General features: G+C 42.7%; 1 protein-coding gene across 2 annotated transcripts in view; it reads right to left on the bottom strand.

The window, feature by feature from the left end:
- zbtb47b (zinc finger and BTB domain containing 47b) overlaps window positions 1–24,457 on the bottom strand; it is a 30,524-nt gene extending 6,067 nt beyond the window's left edge. The window contains exons 1-6 of one of the 2 annotated variants that reach the window (XM_085172007.1): window positions 24,152–24,457; window positions 18,698–18,889; window positions 2,886–4,268; window positions 1,549–1,696; window positions 986–1,101; window positions 21–165 (exon numbers count right to left, since the gene is read on the bottom strand). In XM_085172007.1, the coding sequence (XP_085028133.1) occupies window positions 21–165; window positions 986–1,101; window positions 1,549–1,696; window positions 2,886–4,268; window positions 18,698–18,742 (1,837 nt within the window). In that variant the 5' untranslated portion in view covers window positions 18,743–18,889; window positions 24,152–24,457. The remainder of the gene's footprint in view (window positions 1–20; window positions 166–985; window positions 1,102–1,548; window positions 1,697–2,885; window positions 4,269–18,697; window positions 18,890–24,151) is intronic. The other variant, XM_085172008.1, reaches the window with a different exon arrangement.
- Between the last annotated feature and the right edge of the window lie 2,605 nt (window positions 24,458–27,062).

Raw genomic sequence — 27,062 nt, 5'->3', positions numbered from 1 at the left:
ACCAAAAGAAAGGGACTCACCAGTGTGTGTTTTCATGTGTTCATCGAAGTACTGTTTCATGTTGAAGTCCTTTCCGCACCACTGGCACATGAACTGCTTGTGTCCGATGTGGATGCTCATATGGGAGCGGAGCTGGTATTTGTACTGGAAGCGCTCGCTGCAGTTCTGAAACGGCGCACAGGAAACAGTTTTACGCAAAGTCGTTTTACAGCTGGTTGTCAAAGATGGACTCGACAGGTTGTACTTCAGTCATTGTGGAGAAAAAGCAGAACTTGTGTATGGTGTTTTCAACAAAACACACTGGGACTGACTTGAGCAAGGCTGTAAAATGTACTACTAAATCAAAACTGCCCCTTATTGACCTTCCTGTGAACCTATTAGACATGGCGCTCAGTTTTCATTCATAAAAAAAGTTGATATTTTTTAAAAATAGGCTTTCTTGCAAAGGGTTAAACAAGTAGATTTCAATACCACTCTCACGCCTGTATGGTGAACCTTAGACATAATCAGCAGCCAGTTGGGACCTCTATCATCAAGGACTGATCTAATCGAGTAGCATTTCCCCCATTTTCTGTCTTTATGCTCAGCCAACCTAAACTAATTTATGATGTCACTATAAGCACCCAGCAAAACGCTTCAGTATTGAATAACTACCTTCTGGTGGTCTTTTGTCACAGTCTTGTTTAAAAAAAAACAACTCCCAAATTGAACTTGAACAGACATTCTTTCACTGAAATAATTTCATCTATACTTCTCACTTCTTAAGAGATGCTCTGATTAGATCTATGTGTGTTTTTTTTAAACGATCAGTGTTTTTTAATCGAGACCGGCACATCTGGACATCTGACTCTGGTTTACTTGATCTCAACCTGTGAATTTCTCAGATTTAAATGACACTCCTAGCGCCAGTAATTTTAAATATCTTTAAATCTACCTCATCACTCAAGTAAAGTGGAGAGCTGCAGTGTACAAAAGGAGCTCAAACCTCACACTTGAAGGGTTTCTCTCCTGAGTGCTGTAGAGAGTGAACCTTCAGGGACATGCTGCGCTTGAATGATTTCCCACACGTTTCACAGGTGAATGGCATGTCCTTCGTATGGGCTACACAAAGGCACAAACACAGAGCATGCTTAGTTTGTGTGATTCAATACTGAGCCACTCATGACTGAAATTAAACTAAAGCATTTAAGGAACAACACTGAGGTTATTTTTCACTAAATAAATGCTGAGGGCAAAGGGTCCATTTCATCTTTTTCTTCCATCTTAAGTCTGAATATGACTATCCAATCTCTCCTATACTAGAAAGTGGCTAATTAGGACCATATTATTAATAGTCCTTGGATAATAGGAACTCCTTAAATTGCAGTAGCATAGAGTGAGGTAAGCCCATCTGGGAAGTAAGATGCTTATCTCTCCAGAAAATGAAAAAGGAAAGCAACACCCAAAACAAATCCTGCCAAACAATCAGTGGAATGTGGAAAAAGGAAGCCTAAAGAAACACACAGAACAAAGTGATCAACCAGGATAGTTGATTTTACTGTCACTCACCGACCATGTGCTTCCTGACATGGGCCATCGTGTAAAACTTCTTCTCACAGATCTCGCAGGAGAACTTCTTCTCGGCGTAGCCATGGACGATCTTGTTGTGCTCGTGCAACGACCACAGCTTCTTGAAGGCTTTGCCACAGGTCACACACTTGAAGAAACAAGACAGCGAGCATGGAATGATTACTGGAATTTACTTAGGGATGAGATATTAGAGAGATTGTGATCTGGAACAGTCTTTACAAATACAATCCAGGTGTGTGTGTGTTTATACAGACACTTGAGCATGCACTGTAGCAAAAAAGCAATTAGAGTCACTAGATTAAAGAAGTAAATGATCTTCAAAACCACAGCAGGAGTCCAGCTGCTCGGTGCCGAGGGGTAATAATGGAGGTAGTGAGACATATCAGAACTGATTATTACTAACTGCCATTTCACTGAGTTACTGACTCCAACTGGTTTTAGTGATTGCAATTATGCATATATTAATTAGAAACAAAATAACAATCATGCATTAAAAGACAGTTTATTTTATTTTCTATAAAACAACTTCCTAAAATAAAACTAATGTCAGAACAGGTAGCACTGCTAGGACTTAAAGGAACAGTTCTGGTGTGAAGTGAGGGCTGTCTTACAAAAAAGACTGACAAAAAAGGTATAATAACCACAAACAAAAGTCATATTTAGTTTAACTGATTCAAACAACACATAGGTTTGGCTTCACACCTTTAGCTAAATCTTAATTTATTAAAAATAGTGTCTTTTAAGGGTTTTTTTTCTACCCATGTAGTGTTTGCAAAACATATAACTTGACAACTGTAGCTAGCACTGCCAGGAAGTAACACGTTTTAAGGTTAGTTATTGGTGTTACATCCTGCTTTATTTACGTGTTTAGTTTTCCAAGCTCCAATCTGATGGGCAAGCACCTTTGCTAGCTTGTTGGCTGAGCTTATATAGGTAGATTCCTTGTTTCAAATTCAAATTCAAATTTTTATTTGTCACATACACAGTCATACACAGTACAATATGCAGTGAAATGCTTACACAACTGCTTGTGCCCTAAAAGGAAAAAAAGTTTTATGTTTATGTGTCCTTCCCTGCCTTTCTCTCTGTCCACTCTGCAGCACCTTTGAGGTCACTTGTACCACTTTTTCATCCTATTGACTTATCTTTTCAATTAACTTTAATGTATTCGAGCTAGACCTAGCATAATAATGGGGGCTTGTCCGGGATCAGACACCTGAACTGCCCAAAACAATTCTCATAGATCTATATTATGTTAGCTGAAAGAAATTGTCCCCAAGCATATAAGTTATACAATGATTATGGTTTAATCGTACCTGGATGCTTTTCTCACAGTCAGTCTGTTGATGCAGCAGCAGCTCGCTCTCTAGCAGGAAGCGTTTTCCGCAGTTATTGCAGATTTGCATGCGGTTGTGAGTGACGTTCATGTGTTTTTCTAGATACCAGCGATTGTTGAAGATGCGAGGACACTTTTTACATGGGTAATGTTGCTTCTCCTCCAGCCTCACTTTTTGGCCCAGGCCCTCCAGGTCCAACGCCCTCTTCCCACCCTGCCGCTGGTTGGCCAGCGTGGCCTCTGCAAGCGTCTGCCGCAGAGAGGCAGTGGTACCAGCCATAGCCAAGGCTCTGGTGCCCCGACGAGGTCGATCCATCATGGCTGGCTGCTCCAAGCCTGGAATGTTGAGGGTGTTTTCCTCTTCTTCTTCATCCTCCTCCTCATCTTCCTCTTCACTACTTTGCCCCAATATGTCACCCCTCTTCAAATCTTCCACATCCTCTTCTCCATCTGTATCATCGTTCTCGACTTCATTATCCTCATCGCCCTCTGAATCTTGCTGGTTGTTACGGCAGCGGCCAAACATAGTGGAAGTCTCTGTAGAAGTGGCCGATTTGCCCTCTGATCCCTTTGAGACATTAAGAGTCTGGTTATTAAGGTTGACTTCGACGATGATCTGATCTCTGTTGAAGGAGGCGTGGCCATCTGCTGTCTTTGACTCCTCTCCATTTCCTTCCACTTTACACAAACTAGCCACACCTGTGCCGGCCCCGCTTCCCGAGCCTTCTTCCTTCTGGTAGTACTGCTTTGCCTGAGAAGCCGTCTTGCCTGTCTCTTCTACTCTGACAGAAAAAGGACTGTTTCCTTCTCTTGTGTACACCCTGCCGAGCTCTGACTCCTGTTTGATCTCACGGTACATCTGGCTGGGGGGCATCGCTACAGAAGCCGGCTCACTGCTGGCATGCCCTTCTTGATTGGCCATATCTGTGCAGGTGGTTCTCAGCGAGTGGCTGCTGATAAGGTCGTGACAGGAGGCTGCGATGTCGCTCATCTGAAGCAGGGTAGCGGCGTTGAGCACGTCGCGGACAGTGCGGCTGCTCACCAGCAGTTTGGAGGTGTAAATGAAGTTGAGGATTTGCTGAAGGCCCTGAGAGGTCAGGGCATCCAGCGACAGGTCCACCCGCCGCAGCTGTTTGCTTTGGGCAAAAAGTGAGTGGAAGAAAGGGCTGTAAGCTGCCAGCACACCCTTGTGGGCCGGAAAGGTGCTGTGCTGACGCACAAGAACAATGTCAACGTCACACAGGTCAGGCTGGAAGAGGCGCTGCTCATTCAGCCTGTCCATCAAACAGGTAAAGTGCAGAGCCACATCCTCCACTAGAGAGAACTCAGCAGAGGGGAAGTCTGTTGTTTTCTCCACTATGAGCTGTAAGAGAAAGTGAAAGGAAGAAGTGAGACAGAAAAATGTGTCATAATCATTCAAAAGCCAATAAATATTATAGTAAAGAAGCTCTTTAAACTTCACCATCAAAACTACCACGACAGTGTCCCCTTCAGTTACTGTTCTGGAGCTTTTCATCATAATACATTACCTTAATCTGAGTGAGTCTGCTCAGTTAACATACAATTGTGGATTTAAGCCAAGAAGGACAAGTCCTTTAAGTGCCCAGGTTTCCTTGTGCAAATATGCTGAGTTGTGTTTGCTAAGGTAACTTTAGAAAGGCTGCTGGATTGCTCAGTGGTGTGGAGAAACCCCGTGAGGCCTCTGTAACTTAGGCTGGCTCAATAGGGATTTGTGTTTTCATAAAAACCTCTTTTGACAGACAGTTTCTCCTTTTAGAGGATCAATACGAGCATCTCCTCACCCACAGAACTCAAAGTCAATCATTAATGGGATCGTTTAAAACTCAAGGTTGAGACAGTTTTTGAAATGTAGCTACAGTGGGGCAAAAAAGTATTTAGTCAGCCACCGATTGTGCAAGTTCCCCCACTTAAAATGATGACAGAGGTCAGTAATTTGCACCAGAGGTACACTTCAACTGTGAGAGACAGAATGTGAAAAAAAAATCCATGAATTCACATGGTAGGATTTGTAAAGAATTTATTCGTAAATCAGGGTGGAAAATAAGTATTTGGTCACCTCAAACAAGGAAAATCCCTGGCTCTCACAGACCTGTAACGTCTTCTGTAAGAAGCTTTTCTGTCCCCCACTCGTTACCTGTATGAATGGCACCTGTTTGACCTCATCATCTGTATAAAAGACACCTGTCCACAGCCTCAACCAGTCAGACTCCAAACTCCGCCATGGCCAAGACCAAAGAGCTTTCGAAGGACACCAGGAAAAGAATTGTAGACCTGCACCAGACTGGGAAGAGTGAATCTACAATAGGCAAGCAGCTTGGTGTGAAAAAATCAACTGTGGGAGCAATCATCAGAAAATGGAAGACATACAAGACCACTGATAATCTCCCTCGATCTGGGGCTCCACGCAAGATCTCATCCCGTGGGGTCAAAATGATCATGAGAACGGTGAGCAAAGATCCCAGAACCACACGGGGGGACCTGGTGAATGACCTGCAGAGAGCTGGGACCAAAGTAACAAAGGTCACCATCAGTAACACACTACAACGGCAGGGAATCAAATCCCGCAGTGCCAGACGTGTTCCGCTGCTGAAGCCAGTGCATGTCCAGGCCCGTCTGAAGTTTGCCAGAGAGCACATGGATGATACAGCAGAGGATTGGGAGAATGTCATGTGGTCAGATGAAACCAAAGTAGAACTTTTTGGTATAAACTCAACTCGTCGTGTTTGGAGGAAGAAGAATACTGAGTTGCATCCCAAGAACACCATACCTACTGTGAAGCATGGGGGTGGAAACATCATGCTATGGGGCTGTTTTTCTGCCAAGGGGACAGGACGACTGATCCGTGTTAAGGACAGAATGAATGGGGCCAAGTATCGTGAGATTTTGAGCCAAAACCTCCTTCCATCAGTGAGAACTTTGAAGATGAAACGAGGCTGGGTCTTCCAACATGACAATGATCCAAAACACACCGCCCGGGCAACAAAGGAGTGGCTCCGTAAGAAGCATTTGAAAGTCCTGGAGTGGCCTAGCCAGTCTCCAGACCTCAACCCCATAGAAAATCTGTGGCGGGAGTTGAAAGTCCGTGTTGCTCGGCGACAGCCCCAAAACATCACTGCTCTTGAGAAGATCTGCATGGAGGAATGGGCCAAAATACCAGCTACTGTGTGTGCAAACCTGGTAAAGACCTATAGTAAATGTTTGACCTCTGTTATTGCCAACAAAGGTTATGTTACAAAGTATTGAGTTGTATTTTTGTTATTGACCAAATACTTATTTTCCACCCTGATTTACGAATAAATTCTTTACAAATCCTACCATGTGAATTCATGGATTTATTTTTTCACATTCTGTCTCTCACAGTTGAAGTGTACCTCTGGTGCAAATTACTGACCTCTGTCATCATTTTAAGTGGGGGAACTTGCACAATCGGTGGCTGACTAAATACTTTTTTGCCCCACTGTATAGGTCACTTCATCAGTTCATCGGGTGTATTTTCTTATTGAGTTGTAAAAACATATACAAACATACAGGGCAAATGATCTGAGCAGATAAATGCTCTTGTATTTGGTACTGGTAGATGTTTTAAATGTAGATAAACCATAATAAATGGACGTTTTTGGCCAAATGATCTCTCTCAAAATAAGAAGAAATGTAACAAGAGCTACAATTATGCTGAAATAAACCTTTATGTTTTTACTGTGACGTATGGCACAAATTCACCCGCCACATCTAAGAAGCAAGACACAAGTCAGTGAAAAATCAAAAGGTGTAACACTCAGCGCTCTGTGCAAGGTCCTCAACTTCCCAAGGTGGGTTTATTTTAGCACAGGAAGGGCAGGGTTTCGATCCAGACGGGATGTGAGTGGGGACAGAACAGCAAATACCGCGCACACACTCTAACACACACGGATATGTGATGTGCATCCATGCAAAGACAGCAGAAATGCGCGTGCACACACAGCCGAACACAACAAACACAAACAGAGTGTCTGGCCTCTTCTGCAAGGACTGACTGCTCTGTGCATTGGTATTCAATGCCATTTCCCCCCTATTAGCCGGCTCTCTCAGCACACCCACTCACAACACTGTCCCAGAGGAATGACGAATTATGCACACGACAAAACACGTCCGGAGAAATAATTAGGGAAACCATGCTGAATAAATACTAACTAACCCTCCAAACAATTAATGGAAATTATAATTCAGGGCACCTTTTGAAGGTAGAATAGGATAAGTATTGATACAAGCCTTGTTTTGGTTAACACACTGCCAGAGACGATACAGCGGCAAGCCCTAATTACACTTCTACACCTCTTATTTTTGAGTATTTTCAGCTGCATGTGCAGGGCGAAACGTGACAAAGAAAAGATAGAAATTAATTTTTATTCATAATGCATTTCATTGTCAGACAATAACAACTGTGGTATTTAAGTAACAGACAGACTTTTAATGGGCATGAATCACACTTCATGTCTCCTACAATGTTTGTACGTCTCTTTTATTGTAAAAATATATCTAAGTACTTTGTTTTCCTTGCTTCACGACATATTTTATTCCTAAGATCATTGAAAATGACTTTTCATTGTGCAGCCTGAAAAATGGATTTGCATTGGGGCCTAACCTTGAAAATCTGCTCTGTTTGAAGAATTCAATTATGGAGTGTTAGATTTATTCATAGTTTTGAGCTGCTAAATTGGACTCTGAGCTAGAGGAGAGGAGATCGGGTTATCTCTCTCCATGCAAGGCTACAGACATTGCCCAAGGGCAAAACGCAGCAGCCTTAATCAGATCAAGTATAAGTTGCAGACTGGAAGTTATGTTCCTATGGTGATAACGATCTGCTTCTTCTTCTGGGATTCAAACAGGACAATGTGGTCAAAGATTAAATTCTAGAAGAGGAGCACCAATACATTCAAATACATCCACGACTGAAAATAAAAGAACCAACGGCATCTTTTAATTTAAAGATTGCGTTTATTCTCTATAACTATATTTTGAATTATAAGGCAGAACATACCGTTTTCCACATTGACTCACAAAAACAAGATTCTAAGTGAGCGTACGACCGCTTAGGTTTGTTACCTAGAACGTAAACTTAAAATGTTGAATGAGATATTATGGACTAATGTGTGCATTTTATTTATACTTACACTCATCTGGCTAAAAATGTGGCCGTCAGTATAGCAGAAGACCAAGCTACTCTTTTAAGGTCTGTGGTCCATCTTTAAGTAGCCTCCAAATGTACATTTAAGGTTTGATTGTACTGCCAGTGCAATAAAAAACACACAATGCAACATGATCAGGCATGGATTGACCTCCCCAGAGCTCTGATCTCAACATTATTGAAGCAGTGTAGAATCATTTTGACAGGAGTCAGGAGAAAAGGCAGCCAACAGAAGAAGAAGAGCTTAGAAAGCTGTCAGTAAAAATCTGAATAAGTTCATTCCTGGAACTACTTAAAGAAATGACAACAAAGATTCCCTAACAGAGTTCAGGCTGTGTTGAAGAATAAAGGTGGTCTGACCAAATGTTGATTCACCATCTTTGTTTTCTTTAAGCACTGAGCTGCTGCACGTTTACAACACCTCCTCAACTTCCTATCATATTCTGTTAGTAATAAAAGGAAACCTTAACAGCAGTAATTATGGCAGCAGGTCAGCCCAGGTGGGAGGTAACAAAGCACCATGGAGATTTGTTTCACCGCTTTCATAACCGTTAATCCCAAAACAAAACACTAGAAAGTCAAAAAGAGATCCTAGCCAACTCAAGGAGTTGGTATAATTTACCTAGCTAGCTACTAGTGATAAAGTCTTTCATCTGTAGTAACTGGTTGTGCATAACTTCATCATTCTGCAGGTGGATGTCTACATGTTTTATTAAAAGTTCCTAGATGACAGAGAAGTTTAAATTGGTGAACAAATCCATTATTTTTATCTTGACAGACGCTTTTAAATTATTTAATCCATCTGCCAATAGTTGTAGTTACGACACGACTGCCGTGGATGTCACACCGTGTGCCAAAGACAAAGTTATCTGTCACATTTCAACACACTGTATCCAAACAAATTCACTGAGTGCTTTGAATTGAAAGACTCATCTGACTCCCCTGATCCCTGTCTGCCATTATCTCCCTCGCTCACCCCCCCCCCCCCTTTCTCTCCGTCTCACTCCTTTCCTTGGAAATGTCAGTGAGAGAGCTTGTTTGCTGTCATTAGAGAGAGTGCCACCTTTAACCAGCCTCTCAGTCAGATGTCTCCCAATACATTATTCATATGTGGCCTGACCTGCGAAAAACACACCGCCAGGGGGATTTACTGACGCGCTCAACACGAGGCGTCATTTAAACTGGCTTCAATCAAAGCTCTGCGCACCCTTTACACGCAGCTTATTTCATCTTCTGCCAAACACAACAATCTGAGAGGATCCTTTTGCACTGTAGAGGTCTTTGCACAGGGGTGGACTTTTCATGTTCCCCGGGGGCCACATGAGAAACTGGCACGGTTGTGGAGGGCCGCATCAATAAGCTTATAAAGACAGTATTAATAATGAGTTTAGCTCATTGATGCACACCTCCACAACATTCCTAGTTTCTCATGTGGCCCCTTGGGAAAATTATTATCCCACCCATGCCTTAGCAGGTCTGTCTTTTGCAAGGTAGCACTCAGGACTGATGCATTTTAGTCCCATAGAAGCAATAAAGCATGTTTTTTGTTGTTGGCATAGGTTAATAAGGTAACACTCCATCCACTGAAGACTTACTTGGGATATTTAACTCAACCCCAGCTGTACTGTTATTGTACACGTATTATTTCACAGTACTTCCCATTTAAACATTACACTAATTGACCTGATGGAGGATTTAGAATGACTGTAAATGTCAAAATCTGAAAGGCAACAAATTATACAAATCCACAGCCAGCTACTGTTTAATGGTCATAATGGGATGCTGTATTAAAGAAAACATAATTCACCCAAGTATGTGTGCATGTGTCAAACTGCCAGTAGCAATGCTTTAATAGAAACTGGTGGTTTTAAACGTCTTTATCATTAATCTAATTTTGGGTCAGTCAAAGTGATTAAAAAAAATCAGAAGTGTTGAATCCTCACCCGGCTCAGCCACGTCAGAGCTCTTGGCAGCGCCTCGGCAGCTGGACCTGAGCCAGACAGAGCTGAGCGTGAGGATGAAACCCTTCTTTCTAATCTGACTTTCTCTGGTGAGAATGCTCCTTCTCTCCCACACCTTTTCACGGATAGTCTGGGTGGATTTACTGCTCTATAAAGTCTCGATCACTGCGCGGTCTGACTACAGGCTGCGACTGCTCCGTGACCTCTGCAGAGCTGCCATTTTAAAGGTTCCCCAGTCCGATTCAGGCAACGCAGATGATGTTTATCTGTTAAAAACGATCGCGAGGCCACTAGCAGGGGGAGCGCATGCATGTCTTAATCCGTATCCCCAGTAAAACTCAGTGTTGTTCACCCTTTTTAACATTTTTGGTTGTGTTAAAACAAAGCAGAGACGTGTGCTTTCCTTCAGAAATCTACATAATTCAGTCTGTTTTGCACACACACCTTGAATTACGAGGAGAGAGGCAAACAACGTCTACCCTGGCTGTCTTGTTTGCTTGCTGACCGGTGAGCCATTAGCAGGGGCCAATGTCAGAGCATAGCACCGAGTCACGGATGCATCAATAGTGCGAGGGAGGGCAGGTTGTATTCAGGCAGGAGGGAGTCCCAGGGGGAAAACACTGCAGGGGGTTAAAGCTTTCTCTCAGTCTGCCCACAGACTGCTTCGACTGAACTCAGTGTCCTCTTACATCAGCTTCTTCATCGTTTCAAAAGGGACTAGTCTGGCTAGAGCCGGCTAGAGCAAAAATGACCACTACTGTGTATCTGTTTATCTGTTATTGTATTATCTTACTGAATACTTGCTTCACCAGTTAAATCACAACCATGTCTGAGCACTGTGGCTCACATTAGTAATAAGCATGTAAAGCTAGCTTTGCAAAATTACATACAATTCAATACACATGTAGTTTCTGGACTCTTTATTAGGTACACCTTACTGGTACTGGTTTGGGCCGATCAATCACCAATTTTAGTGAAACCCTTGCAAATTCTAGTTTCCTGTTCTCAGCTGACAGGAGTGCTCCAGTGTGCTGCAGCTTCAAGGTTGTGTGTTCAGAGATGCTCTTCTATGTACCTTGTTTGTAACAAGCGGTTATTTGAGTTACTGTTGCCTCCCTATCAGCTCAAAGGAGTCTCCTCTGACCTCTGTCTCAACAAGGCGTTTTCTCCAAGAGAGTCGCCGCTCCCAGAATATTTCCTAATTTTTGGAATTTTTCTGTCCAAACTTCTTAGTTTAAAGCTCATGTTGTCCATGTCTGCATGCCTAAATATGCTGGGTTGCTGTGCATGTGATTGGCTGATTAGATATTAGCAGTTAACTGTGCCTCACTGGATATTTTGTCTTTTTTAGGCAATTCTCTGCAAACAATAGAGATGGCCGTGTGGGAAAATCCCAGCCAATCAGCAGTTTCTGAAATACTCAGACCAACAACAGCTGTGTCACATTCAGAGTCACTTTAATCACCTTTCCTCCTCATTCTCATGCTCAGTTTGAACGTCAGCAGGTCGTCTTGACCATGGCTGCACGCCTAAAGACACAAGGATGCTGCCATGTCCCTGGCAGATTAGATATTTGTGTTTACAGGAGCTGAAGTGGCTGGTGACTGTATTAGCAAAGGATATTATTGAGCATTTATTTTCAATGGGAATATTACTGTTGCCTTAGACAATCTATTTGTAGATGGTCATTGCTTTTTGTCAGTGTTTCAGACACGAATTGGAAGAAAAGAGATCAACAGAAAATTGATCAACAGCAAAGAAACAATAACTGACTGTTTGAGAATTTTCACAGCATAAAAAAAGGAAAAACTTGATGTTCCAGCATTTTAAATGTGATGATACTACCTCATCTCATGTGCAGCTGGATCGCAATTTTTTGTGCAATTTGTCTCTTTTTAAGAACCATAACTGACACAATACATGATTACTTGCATTTTTTGTCCCAGTACAACATTAAAATCATATTCATATTAAAATGCTTAATAACTTTAATCTGCAGACTTGGAGAAAGTGCCAGAGGACGTTTTTCCAGTCTGACTCACACACAAAATAAAGAGCTCCAGGTTGCGGCACAGACCTTCTTTGTAGAAATAAAATCCAAAATCAAAGTTAACTGCACTCTCACTTTGTCTCGCTCTGCAGTAACGCCTCGAGAAAGCTATCTGGCATCTCTTTGACACTGTATACTTCAAATAACAGTGACTGAGACAAACAGATCAAGTGTGAGCCGGGCCACAAACAAATGCTGAACAACAGAAATTACTGCTACAAAAACACAAGTGTCCATACGCAAAATGTGATCCTGGCCACCTGAATATATCATTTTTGGATTTTATCTTGACCTAAAAGAACAAAAAACAAACAAACAAAAAAAAAACACAATGTGAAATGTGATTGTGTTTTTGATGTTTTTGACATTTTAATGTGGCCCTAATTCAAATAACAGAGATATAATTCATCAGATCACAAAGCTGCTGCCAATGACAATGATTTAGAGTGTTTCTGCTAATCTCAGTAGAATTTCACTACAAATCTCACAAAAAGCTCATTGAAGGGATCTACAAATAAGTGCATGCCAAACTCTCCATACGCACGAAGAAGTCTCTCCATTTCTACATGAGCATCAGGGATGCAGGAGATCTGCCAGCCATCCGTGTGCATGACGTCAGCAATCCCATGAGCTCATTCCCGGCTCCTTTGTCGCCCACTAGGACGATAGACGGCTGTGGGGTCTGACATGCCACTTCCACCCGCAGAGCACATCAACCTGCACTAAAAAGCACACTCAGCAGCCCTCTTCACAGCCAGGCTTCCTGCTGAGGGGTCCGGCGCACGACTCGACGTGACTGACACCCAGAGGAAGGAGAGTGGGCACAGTGTCAGGCCAGATCTCACTCACTGGCACGGAGAAGGCAGGAGAGCAGTGCCCACCCCCTACACTCTTATCCCTGAGTCATCGTCAGTTGGGAGCATAGCATGACAGGCCTGATTATAAACTCCCCACAGACGGATCACCCACTTTTTAGCAGCAAGTTCAGTCTCCCAGTAACGTCAGAGCGCTTGTACGTGGCGGGAAAATAATCAGCTCACGAGTAAACAAAACCAAACAGAACGGGACAAGGGCATGTCATTTCTGGCAGAGTCCAATCAGACAGCCATTAAAAAGTCATCAGGGTAATGACTGACACTGTGTCCTCTGTGTGCTCACCAGACCGGTCCCTGCTGCTGACGCCAAACAACAGGTTTAGTCCCAGAGATGCTGATCAGGAGAGGTGAATTCTGATTCTCTGGGTGAATATCCTGGCAGGACTTAATCCTCTGGTGAAATCTGCTCATGATACGTGGAAAGTACGGACAGAAAGTTGCCTGCAAAACTGTCAGCTTGTGATTATTGAATAGGTCTACCAACACAAACTGTATAAAAAAAGATGGAAGTAGCCACTGTATCACCCATTCATTTATGAGTTCCTGTTTCTGCACAAGCGTGGGGTCGATAAAACCGAGAGAAACCGCTCGCTCATACAGTTGCTTTTTATTTACAAGTTGGCCCACCCCATAGCAAACCCTGCTTTATTGTCTTATGACTGCCACCAAGAACCATGATTTAACAATAAAATATCACATTGTAATCAATAAGAATTCAAACAAGCAAGTCAGCCAATTTACTGGGAGACTTTTTAGTGTGGATTTGTACCAACTTAGGTGAGAGTAATTTTCCCAGAGATTTCAATTCGACGCTTATGTTTGCAATCAGATTTTTGAATTTGATGCGACATGAACACAATGATTTCGCATCTTTTGTGAAGTTATCCTTTGCTAGAAGGCATTCAAAGCTGAAGAATCTGGCGCCAATTTGTTCATGTTTGCACTACACTGGTAGCTCACTGGTGCTGCCACTACCTGATTTTGAGTGTGCCTGCATCTGCGCCTTCTGCTTCCAGCCAACAAGGAAATCCTAGTTGGCTGGAAGCTTTCCTGGAAGCTTTACTTGTTAGCAAGGATAATAAGCTCTGCCAATCAGGAAGCTCTGATTGGCAGAGCTTATTAACTCAAAAGTTTGAGATACCCAACTTGAAATTTCCAGTTATTGATTGCGCTTTCCTTATTTTGTCTCAGTGGCAGAAAACAAGCTTCAACAGAGAATGCCCCCTACTGACCACAAGAAAGAATTCAGGTTTACGGCATTTTAGTATTGGCTTTTTTTTTCAGACCCCAAGGCGCAGTCCACTGTTAGGACCCCTAAGACCTGAAGTTGTGGACCATATCTGAAGCCTAAAACTTTAAAGCTGTGTCTTTTTGTTAATAAATATACTTCAAACAACAACAAAGGGGCACAGAACAACTACTGATGCAAAATAACCATATGGGAAGCCAAATGATTAAAATGATCAGCCAACAAAATAGCTGCAAACCACCAATGAATCACAAAGACGCACAAAAATGAATGTTATGCTCTGGTGTACGGCTCTTTGAGAGTGGTTTGGGCCTTTTACATGTCTGTGCCGTGGGCCTGCTGTCTTGTAATTCATCCTTGTGTCGAGTAGAAGATATCACGTCTGTCTGCAGTCTGCACTCCCTCCTCTGCTCTCTAAATCCAATCAGCACAGCGACCTGCCGCTGACCTTGAGACAGAAGAATATACAGTAGCGGATGCATGAGCACAGCCAACCATGAGCCCGCAACTCTATGCATGCATTCCTTCATTGTAAACATGCATTTGCTCCTACCTCAGTAAACAGGAAGTAAAGAAATTTGGCATAGGTGACGACACTGCAGAAATAAAGGTGAGGCTCTGACTATAACCGGACTCCCGCTATCCCTTCATCAGACGTGTTGCTCTTGCACAAATGAGCCAGACTGATAATAGCACAAGTGACAAGGTCTTGCGTTTAACAAGCCCTGTGGTGATCGTTACAGTACTATGATAAAAAATGCAAATAAAAATCAGTGTTCAATGACTAAAGGGGAAGCCACAGCAGCGGGTAGCTCATTGCTAAGGTCACACGTACGGCACGGTCACATGCACAGCCACATTAAAGTGGAGTTTAATACTCTCCAGGCAGGCACTGTTTATCGGATAATAATGGTATTAAGGCTGACAGTTACACCTTGTGATAGTAGACTAAGGGATTATGTATATAATCCAGAAAACTAGTTGTGAGTGTAGGCAGATTGGGAAAAAGTCAAAATCAGCCATCATAAACAATCAAACAGCTGTGTGGTCAGAAATATCAGAATATTAAAAACTGCTCTCGGTACGCAATATATAGAACAAAAACAAAAAAACAATCTTTAGACAACATACTAATTAAGATGCAATGCAAACTTTTTTTTAAAGCTTTTTATGATACCTGCGCATGGAAACTACAGAAACTGTCAAATCTAAGGAAAGATTGGTAGTGTCAGTAATGCACCTATAAGCTGTTTTCCAACCACATTTAAAGAACAATAGAAGATGAAGGTGTTAAATTGTGATTTTACAAACTCAAAGCCAAAAACGATTCCAACCATTCTACCAAACTGCAGGGCAATCCTTAAAAAATACAAATATAATTGTCCTCCAATGAAAACTCTGACAGTTAATGGTAACACTACGACTATGAACCTCAGGCTGCTTATGAAACCTGGTTATGGAAGGGCCTTAAGAGAACTTACTGGAAACTGAAAATAGCTACAAATTTTCTAACTTAAGTAAAGCTTTCAAAAGAAGAAGAACAAACCACTAAGACTTTGTCTCCAAAACACTAAGGTACCGAGCTGGGCACTGAGATATCAGTGGAAGTTAAAATGGGGCCCAGCCATACTTTTGTGCAACACAAGACGGTGCGCAAAGTCAACGTAGCATCGAGCTGGCCCCAAGTCCAACATGACAGGAAGATAAAAACATCAGCATTAACTCGTAGAAAAGAAAGCAAGAGAAAGCATTGGAGTAGCGCTCCACTGCTGAAGACAACTCTTGGAGATTTAAGGAATGAAGGGTGAGCATGATGTTTAACTTGCAAAGTTTCTTCTGGTAGGACCAAAGCTCCAAATGTAGCAACAGCTTACAAAGACATCCAAAGTCTGTGTAAGATTACTCACAGTGCAGGGTGTCCACCAGAAGAAATGCTATGCCCAGAGGCTTCAACATAGAAGATGAGGGCCATAATGTCGGAATTTATCAATGGAGAGCTACTGACTCACTGTGTAGCTAAAACAGAATAAGTGCAAAAGTATTATGCCCACATCTGTCCAGACTAGACGGGCAATAACACAAGAGTTTTATATATATAGTCCAGCAGGGGTGTAGGGTCTGGGCAGAATCCTTGCTTGCCAGTGAATATCTGATTATATATGATTTGTTGGTATGGAGAAATTAAACAGTGTATTTGGTAATTAGACTCTGATGACCCGTCATGGCAGAACCATGAGTAATAACAAGAGTAATGATGTCAGCATTGAGGTATTGATGTAAAGAACAGAAGCTTAAAACCCAGGAAAGCAGGAAGATGAGTGATTACAGATCTCCTTATTGAACCTATGCATAAGCTTAACTTCTTCTATGGTTTATAATAATAATCATAAATTAAGACATGCTTATTTATTTGGAAGTGTTTCTTCTTGCTTTGATATGCAAGGCTGTACTGGCACTGATGGTTGCTGATTCAAGGTAATTGCATGGTGCAAAATTGTTCAGTACGCATGTAATTTCTGGAACACTTTCCTCAGTCAGCATATTATGACTTCCGGATGATGCCATTAGTTACCGCACTAGGCAATGGCAAGAAAAGGTGAGTACATCAGTTGTAAACAACACCGGTGACATATAATTTGGGGCTTTTTTCAAAACATGTTCAGATTTTTATAAAGTTACAGTACTTAAAAAAAAAACAAAAACAAACCCTAGTATGTTTCAACTTTCTCGCCCACACCGAAAAAGACTCACAGTGCGGGTTTGAAAAACATGCGATCATTGAGGTTAACGACATCAACTCAAGCTAATTGGAGTCAGGAGTGAGCAACCTGGAGTACAATCAAGACAACGATAGCGGAGGTGTGAGGTAGAGCTCTCATAAGAAGCATCTGTGAACGTTGAACGAGAAGAGCTCCAATCAACAACTCCTCATTTGCATACAGCTGGTAAAGGTCACACATGAACAGTTTAACTATTGACAGAACCACAGCCAAAGTGTCTAGAAATCCTATCAGTTTAGTTCCAGGGTGAGCTTCCCTAAGAGCAGGCACTCCGCTGAGATGACTGACACATACTGCAGATTGCTCATTGAGGTGAATTAGAAGACCAGAGAAGCAGCTAACGACTTAAATGAACCACTGGAGGTAGTTAACACTGTTTGTAAATATGTCATGAGAAAATCACAGAACAGGCACGCTGTCCATGGCAGGACACCACAGAGAAAGCTGCAGCTCTTTCCTAAACTCCGCTGAGAAAATGTTTTGAGGGCTGATGAAATGAGCTGCTCGTGAAGAACATCCAGCGCCGGATACAGCTTAATTACAAACATGAACACAGTCCCAGTGTGAACTACGATGGAGGGAGCATAGAGGTTTTCAGGGCCGCCAAGTCTATCAAGGTATCTTGCATAATAATATCAGGGTGGCTGCCTGCCCACTGAAGCTCAACAGAAGATGGATGAGGCGCACGAGTTAATATACCAAATTAAAAATCTACCTTTTGGAGAGGCCCAGTCAGAGCCAAGACTTTAACCTAATAGAGATGCTGTGGAATGACCTCAAGAGAGTTATTCACACCAGACATCCAAATAACACGTCTGAGCTGAGGCAGATGAATGGCTCAACATTCACCTGAACTGTGTGGTAGGTCTAATCAGCAGATCCTGCAGTGATTTCAGGTTATTAGAATATTCATCCATGGGTGGAGGAGTCAAACTAAATAGCCAGGGATTGGACCGGCAGGGCCTACGCCTTTGGCTCGCCCACTTTTGTTTCCTTCACTTAAGAAATATTGCAAAAAAACAAACCTTTTCTGTCATTCAGTCATCTGGAACTTACACCTACTCCTGCATCCCTTCACTGACTTCCAGTGAAATTCAGAATCCACTTTAAAATCCTGTTACTAAAGATAAAGCTCTACACAGACAGGCCTTTAAGACCTTATCATTGCAGACGGTCTCTCCGATCTAACCAGGGTCTCCTGACTTCCCCTCGCTCTGATTTTAAAACCACATGATCGTTCTCCTGAGGTTGTTGCGACCGACCTGTGGAACAGCCTTCCTCAGCCAGCTCCTCGGTTTACCTTTTATTAAATATTTGCTTGTATCTGTGCATGTCGTAATTCAGTTTAGTTTTTAGTTTAGTCTTTATTAGTCTCAGCGTTAGTTTTAGTCTTTTAATTGTTTTTGCATGTGTCTCAGCCACAGGTATTACAAGAAAAACTTTTTGAAAGCAGATGAATCAGTCTTGGAGTCTTCCAGTCTCAATAAACATGTTCATCAATGCCTCAACAGGCAAGCTGTAACAAAACGAAATATACTTTGCTCTATATTTTTAATAATTAGTTTAGGTAGTTTTACAAGTTCACAAAATCATTTCAGTTTTTATTCAAAAACCTGGTTTTAATTTTACTTTATTTTAGGTTTTTCACATCTAGTTTTAGTTTTTCGTTTAGTTTTAGTTCACTTTAATAACCTTGTGTCTGAAGAGGATGCCTTCTTGGTGAGGTGTGCTGGGCATGTTTTAATATGAGAAAGGCGCCCAGGGGTAGGCCGGAAGGATTAAATTTTTCGGCAGGCCAAGGAACGCTTTGGTATTCCCCGGATGAGCTGGAGGAGGGAGAGGACTGGGCTTCTCTGCTTAGGCTGTTGCCCCCGTGACATGGCCCTGCATAAGCAACAGAAAGTGGATTATCCAGTGGTTCACTTACTTGTCATTAAAGACACAAATGATTGTATTTTTACATTTCCGGCTTTAGGATAATGTCTTCTGTCAAACTGATGCGGGAACAGCAGATCTTCTGTTGGAAAAGTCCAAGTGCAAAGCTCAGTAATTAGAATCACTGTTAGTTGCAGGCACGAAGCCTTAAATGCAAAGAGGAAAAAGTCAAATGAACTCTATACGACTTTCATCAACAACCTGAAAGCTAAATGAGATTGCAGGTAAAATGTACAGCGAGACGATTTCAGATATAGGATGAGGTAAATTCCAAATTACTTTACAGTTTGCTGCTGGTTATTCAGTTTCTCTTTCCACCACTTTAGCTAATTATTTTATTCCCTTTAGCCTATTAAAACATTTAACTTTCTTAACCACAGCATTCACTGCTGGCTGCAATTAATAAAGACAATATTATCAGCATTAATGCTGCTCTAATCCTAGACATCCAATCTCCCCTTCACACTGTTGCCCCCCCCAACCCTCCCTCCCTCATCCTAATCTAGCAGTTTGGACTTGCCCCAGCTTTGCCCTGGTGGATCTCCACCAGCTTCCTTGATTGGATTTAAATACATTTCCATCTATATGTTAATGCAACCACAGGTGACAAGCCAATCTACAACTGATATGCGTTTACCCGAGCATGAAATTGGGGAGCACAAACAAAAATAAGGATGAGAACACGGCATGAGCAGCATCTTGGCGACGTACAGTACATTAAAATTTGACAGCGTGAGCGGGATTGCCTCGGCCGCACGATTTGCAAAGTCCTTTTAGCGGCCAGTCCTTTGAGAACTGGTCGATGACGGGTTTTATCAGTTTGGGGGAGGCTGGAGACAGTGCTTGCATCGCCCAATCAGAAGCGACGCTGAAAGAAGACATCAGCCGCTGGTGGCTTGGAACTGAGCGGTTGGGATAATCAAAGGAGCTGGGTGAAAGGGGGGGGGAGGTGGGGTGATGAGGTTAGAGTGTCCGCACTGAAGCTCTGCCAGGAAGTTTGTGTCTGGGCCAATGAGCTGGGAGAGGAAGCGCTGAGTCAGGAACCCCGGCCAAGAGAGGGGCCTGTGGTGCTGGCATCTCCTCCTCGCACACACGTTACAATGGTTCGCACACCACCGCCCCACTGGAGTCATAACACGCTGTTCCCAAGCCAGCACCGCGCACGTATGTGCACGACACGGGTGCACATGCGTGTATACACGCAGGGATATGACGCCAAATACCTGTGGCACCAAAAAACCCCAAAAAACTGCAGAGATATTTTAATTTCTAAAAAAGAAAAAAAGAAAATCAGGTCCGAAGAGACTAAATTTAAATTTGTCCATGTGAATGATATACTGGCTGAAAGATGCACCTTTGAAGTGATCTATTAGAGACAACAGATAACTCTGATGTGCAGCAGAGAGCAGGTGCAGACATACCCGAGGGTTATTACACAGGCTGAAACTCTGATATCTTCATTATCCCTTTCATAGCATGACACAAAAAGAGAAGAGGCAAACACAAGCCTCTAAAGAGCTCCTTATCACAGGAATCTCTCTGCTGTGGCAAAATGCTCGTGCGTGCATGTGCCCGTGTGTGTGTGTGTGTTGGCATTGGGCGTTGATGTGTTTGATGAGAAGGTCAGAGAGGACAGAGAAGGAGGGGGAAAAAAAGGTAGAGTAGGAGCATCAGCTTTCTATAGCTGCAACCAATAAGTGGACAGCAGGGAAATAATGAATGCAATCTTAAAGGAACACCAGCAGCAGTACAGTTAACACATTTTGCAAATGTACACATTTGCTTTGTAAGATAAGAAAACATATGCTTGTTTTTATATAAAGCTACATCTCGCATGAAGTTAGTTCAGGGTCTCAAACATGGATTTGTGAGGCCACCGGTGAGAACAATGGTGCGATTCCCTGATGATGCCGGTAAAAGTTCACGCTTTTGGCCTCACTTCAGCTCACCATCTCATGGCTCATACTTTAATCAAGTTCTATCTTTTTCTAGATGCATTTATGCATCAAATTGTTCCTTTAAGGCTTAATCCTGAATAAATAAATATTAAATTGAGGCGGCACAAGGTTTTTAATTTAACTTGACCTTTTTCGTTTCAAATTAGTTCTGTGCATTATTATTTTCATTATTTATACTACTCTTAATACAGATAAGCAGCTAAAACGGATAATGATGTCATTCCCATTCAAAATCCAAACATTAATCTATGTCTATAACACATTTTTATGACTGCTAGATCAAGGATCCCTTCTTCTCTGCTTGGCAAGTGTCTGAAAACAGCACAAAAACTCATCTGTACTAAAGCTTCTCCTAAGTCTCTCTCGTTGACCTGAATTTTGCTAAAAGCTATAAGAACACTTTAGAAGCCCGCTCCGTTTTAAACTCGCTTAATATCTTTAAATGCCTGACAATGAAAGGCTAATAGAAATCCTCATATCGAGCATTTGGAAAATAAAAAGCTGTCTGGCTTCTTTGATAATGGAGTTCAATGTCTTTTTCTTTTTTTTTTTAATGCCATAGTGTTAAATTAGAGTAACTTTCCCCCCTTGGATACAAAGACAATAATACTGGGTGGCACTGCTGAGAATGAATAAATCCACATCTTTATTTGAAAACGTAAAAAAATAAAACAACAACCTGAATGTACTTCAAGCAAGCTGGTGCCACTTGAACCAACGAGAACAAAGGAAACCTTACATAAGCCCAGTGAGTTTGACCTTGCTGTCTGCGCAGCCTTGTCCACTGTTCTTAATCTCAGGGGCATAAATTAGCAGCACCTACAGCATGCTCCGAGTTTCCAAGAGAGCGGAGAAGTCAGCGGGAGTTTGTTGCTGGGTCTCGGGGAATGACTGCACTTGTCACAAAGACTAAAGACAGCTCTCTCACTCAGCACCCAGAGACAGTGAAGCCTCAAAGTCAAGGGTGGGCAAGAATGCCCTGAATAGGCAGTTACATAAAAACTCACAGCACCCTGGGAGGATAGAGAAGGAGCTGCTTAGGACCTCACAATGCTGACTGAGGCCAAACTGTATCACAGGGCCAGAAACGTACAGTATAAGTGTCTTTAGTGTGTGCGAAACTAAGGCAGATTTACATTTTCACAATAAATGAAGACAAAAAAGCCAAATAAAGTCTTTTCATTTGAACAGGAGGATCTCCATGCAAACGCCCCCCTCAGTGCAAACTATATGGGGAAAAAAAGACTCCAGCCATTCATTTTCAACAGTAAACCTGTCGGGGTGGCGCTGAAGTCTAACTAGGCTGAGATGGGAAGAGAGCAAGAGTGCACCCTGGACATGCAACCACGCAAATTAACAATCAGCAGCTAGTCTGACATGCACGCCTTTGAACTGTGGGAGAAAAAGAAGCAGAACCAAACAAAACTCAGCACAGGCACAAGGAGAGCACGCAAGCTGCGCTCAGAAGCATCGCAGCCAAGCCAAACGAGCAGGATAGTACCCAGAAGCCTCTTGCTGTGAGGTGACAGCACTAACCACTGCACCTCAACAGGTTAAAGATCACTTTGCGCTAGCTTTGCACCTCTTGCGACCATTCATATTTGTATTTCGCATCTTTTTTTTAGGATGTTTTATGTCCCTCTGTGGATGATTTCTGTCTCTTTTTCCCCCTTTCAACTACTCTTTGGGGTCACTTTCAATCTTTTTATTTATTACTGTGTCTCTGTACTAATTAAAAGTCCCTGTTGATTGTTTCCATCTGTCGTGTGTCACCTTACACATTTTGTCCCAAAGGTGTAGCTTTTGTTATTGTCGTTTTCACTTTTTGCCCCTTCCACTGAGTTATTTTTCTATTTCTGGTCATCTGAGCGACTTTATAATAATGTTAAGAGACAACTGCATAGTGAGGATCTGGTTCATGGGCCCCATGATACCGTGGGCACCTGTTGTCTTTGCTGCTAAACCCTTTGTGTAATCCAGCCATTCGGTATTGATTAAAATCAACATAAACCCAGATTAACCCCCCTTGGATACATCAACAATCTAATTTATGAAATAATCACCAAAATAGTTAAAAGATTCACTCTGTCTGATCTCTGGTGCATTGCATTCGCCATGCACACTGTGCACTTGACCTCAGTTTATTCTTCTGCACTTGCAAAGAAAAAAACGAGAAAAAAATAAAAATAAATAAGTAGAACATAAATACAACATCAATCAGACCTCCCTCACCCTATTTGCTCCCACCAGAAGCCACCCAGCGAGCACCAGGGCTAACCCCGCTGACCTGACCCAGATATTAACCCAAGCCTCCAGATGTGAACGCGTACTGGGATTACTCCACCGCTGCATCAAGCTCCACATGCTTTCCTAATGAGGCATCCTAAAATGACCCTGGAGACAGAGCGGACTGTCTGCCTCTGTACTGTCGGCCTCTATTCCCACAACTCAGCCTCTCCGTCACAATCACCCTCCGATCTGCTAACGCGTGGAGGAAAACACAACTTATCCACGCTGACAAGAGGATGAGGAGAGCATTAGTCAGTACAAATACGAATCAGTCGTCTCCCTAAAGCGACTGACCTCATGCAGCAGCCTAGAAAACTCGTCACAAGCCAATAAAATATTGCACATTTTCTGCTTCAGCTGGACTTTGTTTGCGTTATTTATTTATTTATAACCAGGCAGCTTCTTTTATCAGATCTCACTGGTGATGCTTTCCATCTCTACCTCTTTTCACCTCCACTTGAGTGTCAGCCGCAATCAAAATAAAGTTATGGAGACGAGAAGAGCGGCATCTCTCATGAAACCCTCGCTAACTTGTCCTGCACCGGCTGTCTGGCTCGTTTGGAGAAGGAAGGGAAAGGTGGCACTTTCACTCGCACCAGTCACAACCTGAGTGCTTTGCAGAAGCGTCCAATATGAAGGAATTTAACTCCTTCTCCGCATCAATGTGGCTATTGTAGCCATCGCATTCTTTCAGAGGGGGTCTGCTTCGATCCACCCCCCACACCGCCACCACCAGCCCCCTCAACTTGTGCCATGTCGGCAAGTTACAAACTTCACCGCAAACGATACAAAGCACGAAACACGCGTGTGACAGCCAGCTGTAGGGGATCGCGACGACGCGCAAGTGTGGCAAGTTTGATCGGCCTGCTAAGTAGCTCAAATTTGCAAGAGATCAAGAAGGGACAGAGAGAGAGGGAGAGAGGGAAAAAAATAAACAAAAATGCAGCTCTGCTCTGTAGCCTACCATTTTGATCCAGCGTTTCGAGGCTCAAAGGAGTCCCAGAATAACTCCTTTCGCACCAGTTTCCCCCTCGCCATGAAAATGACCGTTGGATTGTCACATTTCTCCAGTTTTTTTTTTTTTTTTTTTGCCTTATCCTGAATCTTTTTTCCCCCCCGTGCTGCTGTAGCATTCAGACAGACAAAAATGCAGAGGCTGCTTTTGCAGAAGGAATTGGTGATTGGAGCTCAGGGATCATATGGGCTTTTTTGTCAGACGTTTTTAAAGGGACACGGTACTGTTTAACGCTGGAGTTGCGAGACAGGCGCTTCTCTCTCTCTCTCTCCTCCTTTTGTGCTGCACGTGAGCGTTTTAAAGCGAGGAGGAGGAATACAGACGCAGGCGTGGATGGCGCAAAGCCCCGGGTGCGCTTTCTCTCACTGTGCGCTCCTGTAACGGTGTGACGTCAGGGCGGGCAGACAGATGCGGAGGTCAGCGAGTTCACCGGTTTCCCACATTACAGAAGTCATCCTAACTTCATTTGGCGCCACACATCTGCGCTATCCTAACTTTCTTTTTTTGAGTGCGTGCTAAGAGCGCAGAAATATGGTTATGTTATGCACATTGTGCAAAATGGTAACTAAGAGATAATCCACAAAATGTGCAAAATTTCAAATAAAAATCCGCACTGCAATCCCCCCTTTACATTAGGGCCCCATTACCTGCTACTGGCGGCCAAGAATGGCTTTGAAACACTTAACGGAACCACACCGAGTCTGCTCACTTCAAAGGAAATAAACAGTCTCTCATTTTCATGCTAGTTTCAATTCCATCCAGGCACGACTGTGGACCTGCACAAGGCTGGAATGGGCTCCAAACCCTCACTCTGGAGCTCCATGCAAGATCTTTCCCCATCAAGTGAGGATGATCATGAGAAAGGTGGCGGATCGGACCAAAATGGACCGGATTGATTCTTATATAGCACTTTTCTAATCTCCCAGAGCACTCAAAGCGCTGTATACAACATGGATAAACTCAAGTGCAAACTAACCAACATTCACACTCCAATGAACACATCAGAGGCTAATTTGGGATTAGTATCCTTGCCCAAGGATATTTGACTAGAGAAGCCAAGGATTGAATCACCAACCTTCCAATCAGTAGCTGATCTGCTTTACCACCTGAGCCACAGCCACCCACAAGCTCCTCCTGTGGTCCCAAGAACACCATTAGTAACAGACTATATATTGAAATCCTGCAGCTCCCCCTGCTCAAGAAGCCCCATCTGAAGTTTGCCAGTAAACGTTTAAACGAATAAGAGAAGGTTTAGGAGAAAATGTTATGGTCAGATCAGATGAAAACAAAATCGAGCTCTTCGGCACGAACTCAACCTGATGTTTGGAGGAAGAGAAATGCTGAGTATGATCCAAAGAACACTATCCACACAGTCAAGCACGGAGGTGGAAACAAGCTTTGGGCTGTGTTTTTGCTAAGGGTACAGGGCGACTTTACAACACTGAGTGGTCAGAAAGGAGTGACTAAACACATTTTCTTATACAAGACAAGATTTCACCTTTCATGTTTTGTCCAACAAAAGTTGTATTTTCTCATGTTCGACTCACTGGAACTTCCTGACATCCCTGGAGTCCTGGGCCGAGGCTAGGTTTCCTCTGGTAAATCATGCTTGTCTCGAGGCCCCCTGTGAGATTCCTGCACCACAACACCTCCTTTGAATATCCTCTCTGTGGAATCATAGCAAGGTGGGAAGAATTACAACCTGGAGAAAGTCCCATACCTGTATTAATTCATGTTCAGGAGGCATAAACAAACACATTATGCTGTTTAGGTTGCTCAGGTTAACCAGGAATTCAACGTTTTAGACAAAACAAGAGAAAAGAACAAGCGATATAGCCTAATATATTATTTTTCTTTTGTTCTTTAACGCCTTTTAATCTGGGAGATGTCTTAGCTTTTCTATAACACTGAAAAATGACCTTTTTTATGTAAAGGCAAAGGCAACAGTAACTCAAATAGCCCCTCATCGCAACCAAAGTATGCAGAAGAGCATCTCTGAAAACACACTGAACCTTGAAGCAGCAGAAGACCACACCCAGCACCACTCAAAAAACAGGAAACTGAAGCTACAGTTGACACAGACTCACCAAAATTGGACAAGATTGATTTTTTTTTTTTTTTTTAAATGATTGAGTCAGAATTTGTCATAAACAGCATGGATCCATCCTGCATCATATTAACAGTTCAAGCCACTGGTGGTGGTGCTGTGATGTGTGATGGATATTTTTTTGGCACACTTTGGGCTCATTAGTACCAACAGACTGTACATAGATTAAACACCACATCCTTCCCTTTATGACCACAGTGTAGCTATATTCTCCTGGCTGTTTTGAGCACAATCTTGAACATGACAGTGGGTTCACTGTACTCAAATGACCTCCACAGTCACCAGATCTCAATCCAATAGAGCACCTTTGGGATGTGGTGAAACGGGAGATTCATCCCGGATGTGCAGCCGACAACTGTGTGATGATGTCATGTCAATATGGACAAATCTCTGAGGAATGTTTATAGGAATTTAGCAGTCTTAAAGGCAAACTGGAGCACTACCTAATACAGTGGTTATTGAGCATAACATGTAGCTCATGGACAGTTCTTAGAACAAGTAACACATGATTGGAATCATTGCTCTATTTGTAATGAAAGAAAACTGGAATCCATATCATCCGTTTGACTGAATATGGCACAGTTAGGACTTCACGGTGGGGCTTACCGTTTTGTTCTCTTAAGCACACATAGTTAAGCACACTACAGCTATAAACTGAAGGTAGATGGCACCATTGCTGAGGTACAAATAATTCAGAGATCCTGAGAAAGCAAAGAAAAACACAAAATACCAGACCAGAGTTCAAGATGTGTT

The sequence above is a fragment of the Neolamprologus multifasciatus genome, chromosome 9 (genome assembly GCF_963576455.1).
Source record: "Neolamprologus multifasciatus chromosome 9, fNeoMul1.2, whole genome shotgun sequence".
NCBI classification, from domain to species: Eukaryota; Metazoa; Chordata; class Actinopteri; order Cichliformes; family Cichlidae; genus Neolamprologus; species Neolamprologus multifasciatus.
The sequence above is the reverse complement of the archived record's forward strand: the minus strand, read 5'-3'. Positions and strand labels throughout refer to the sequence as shown.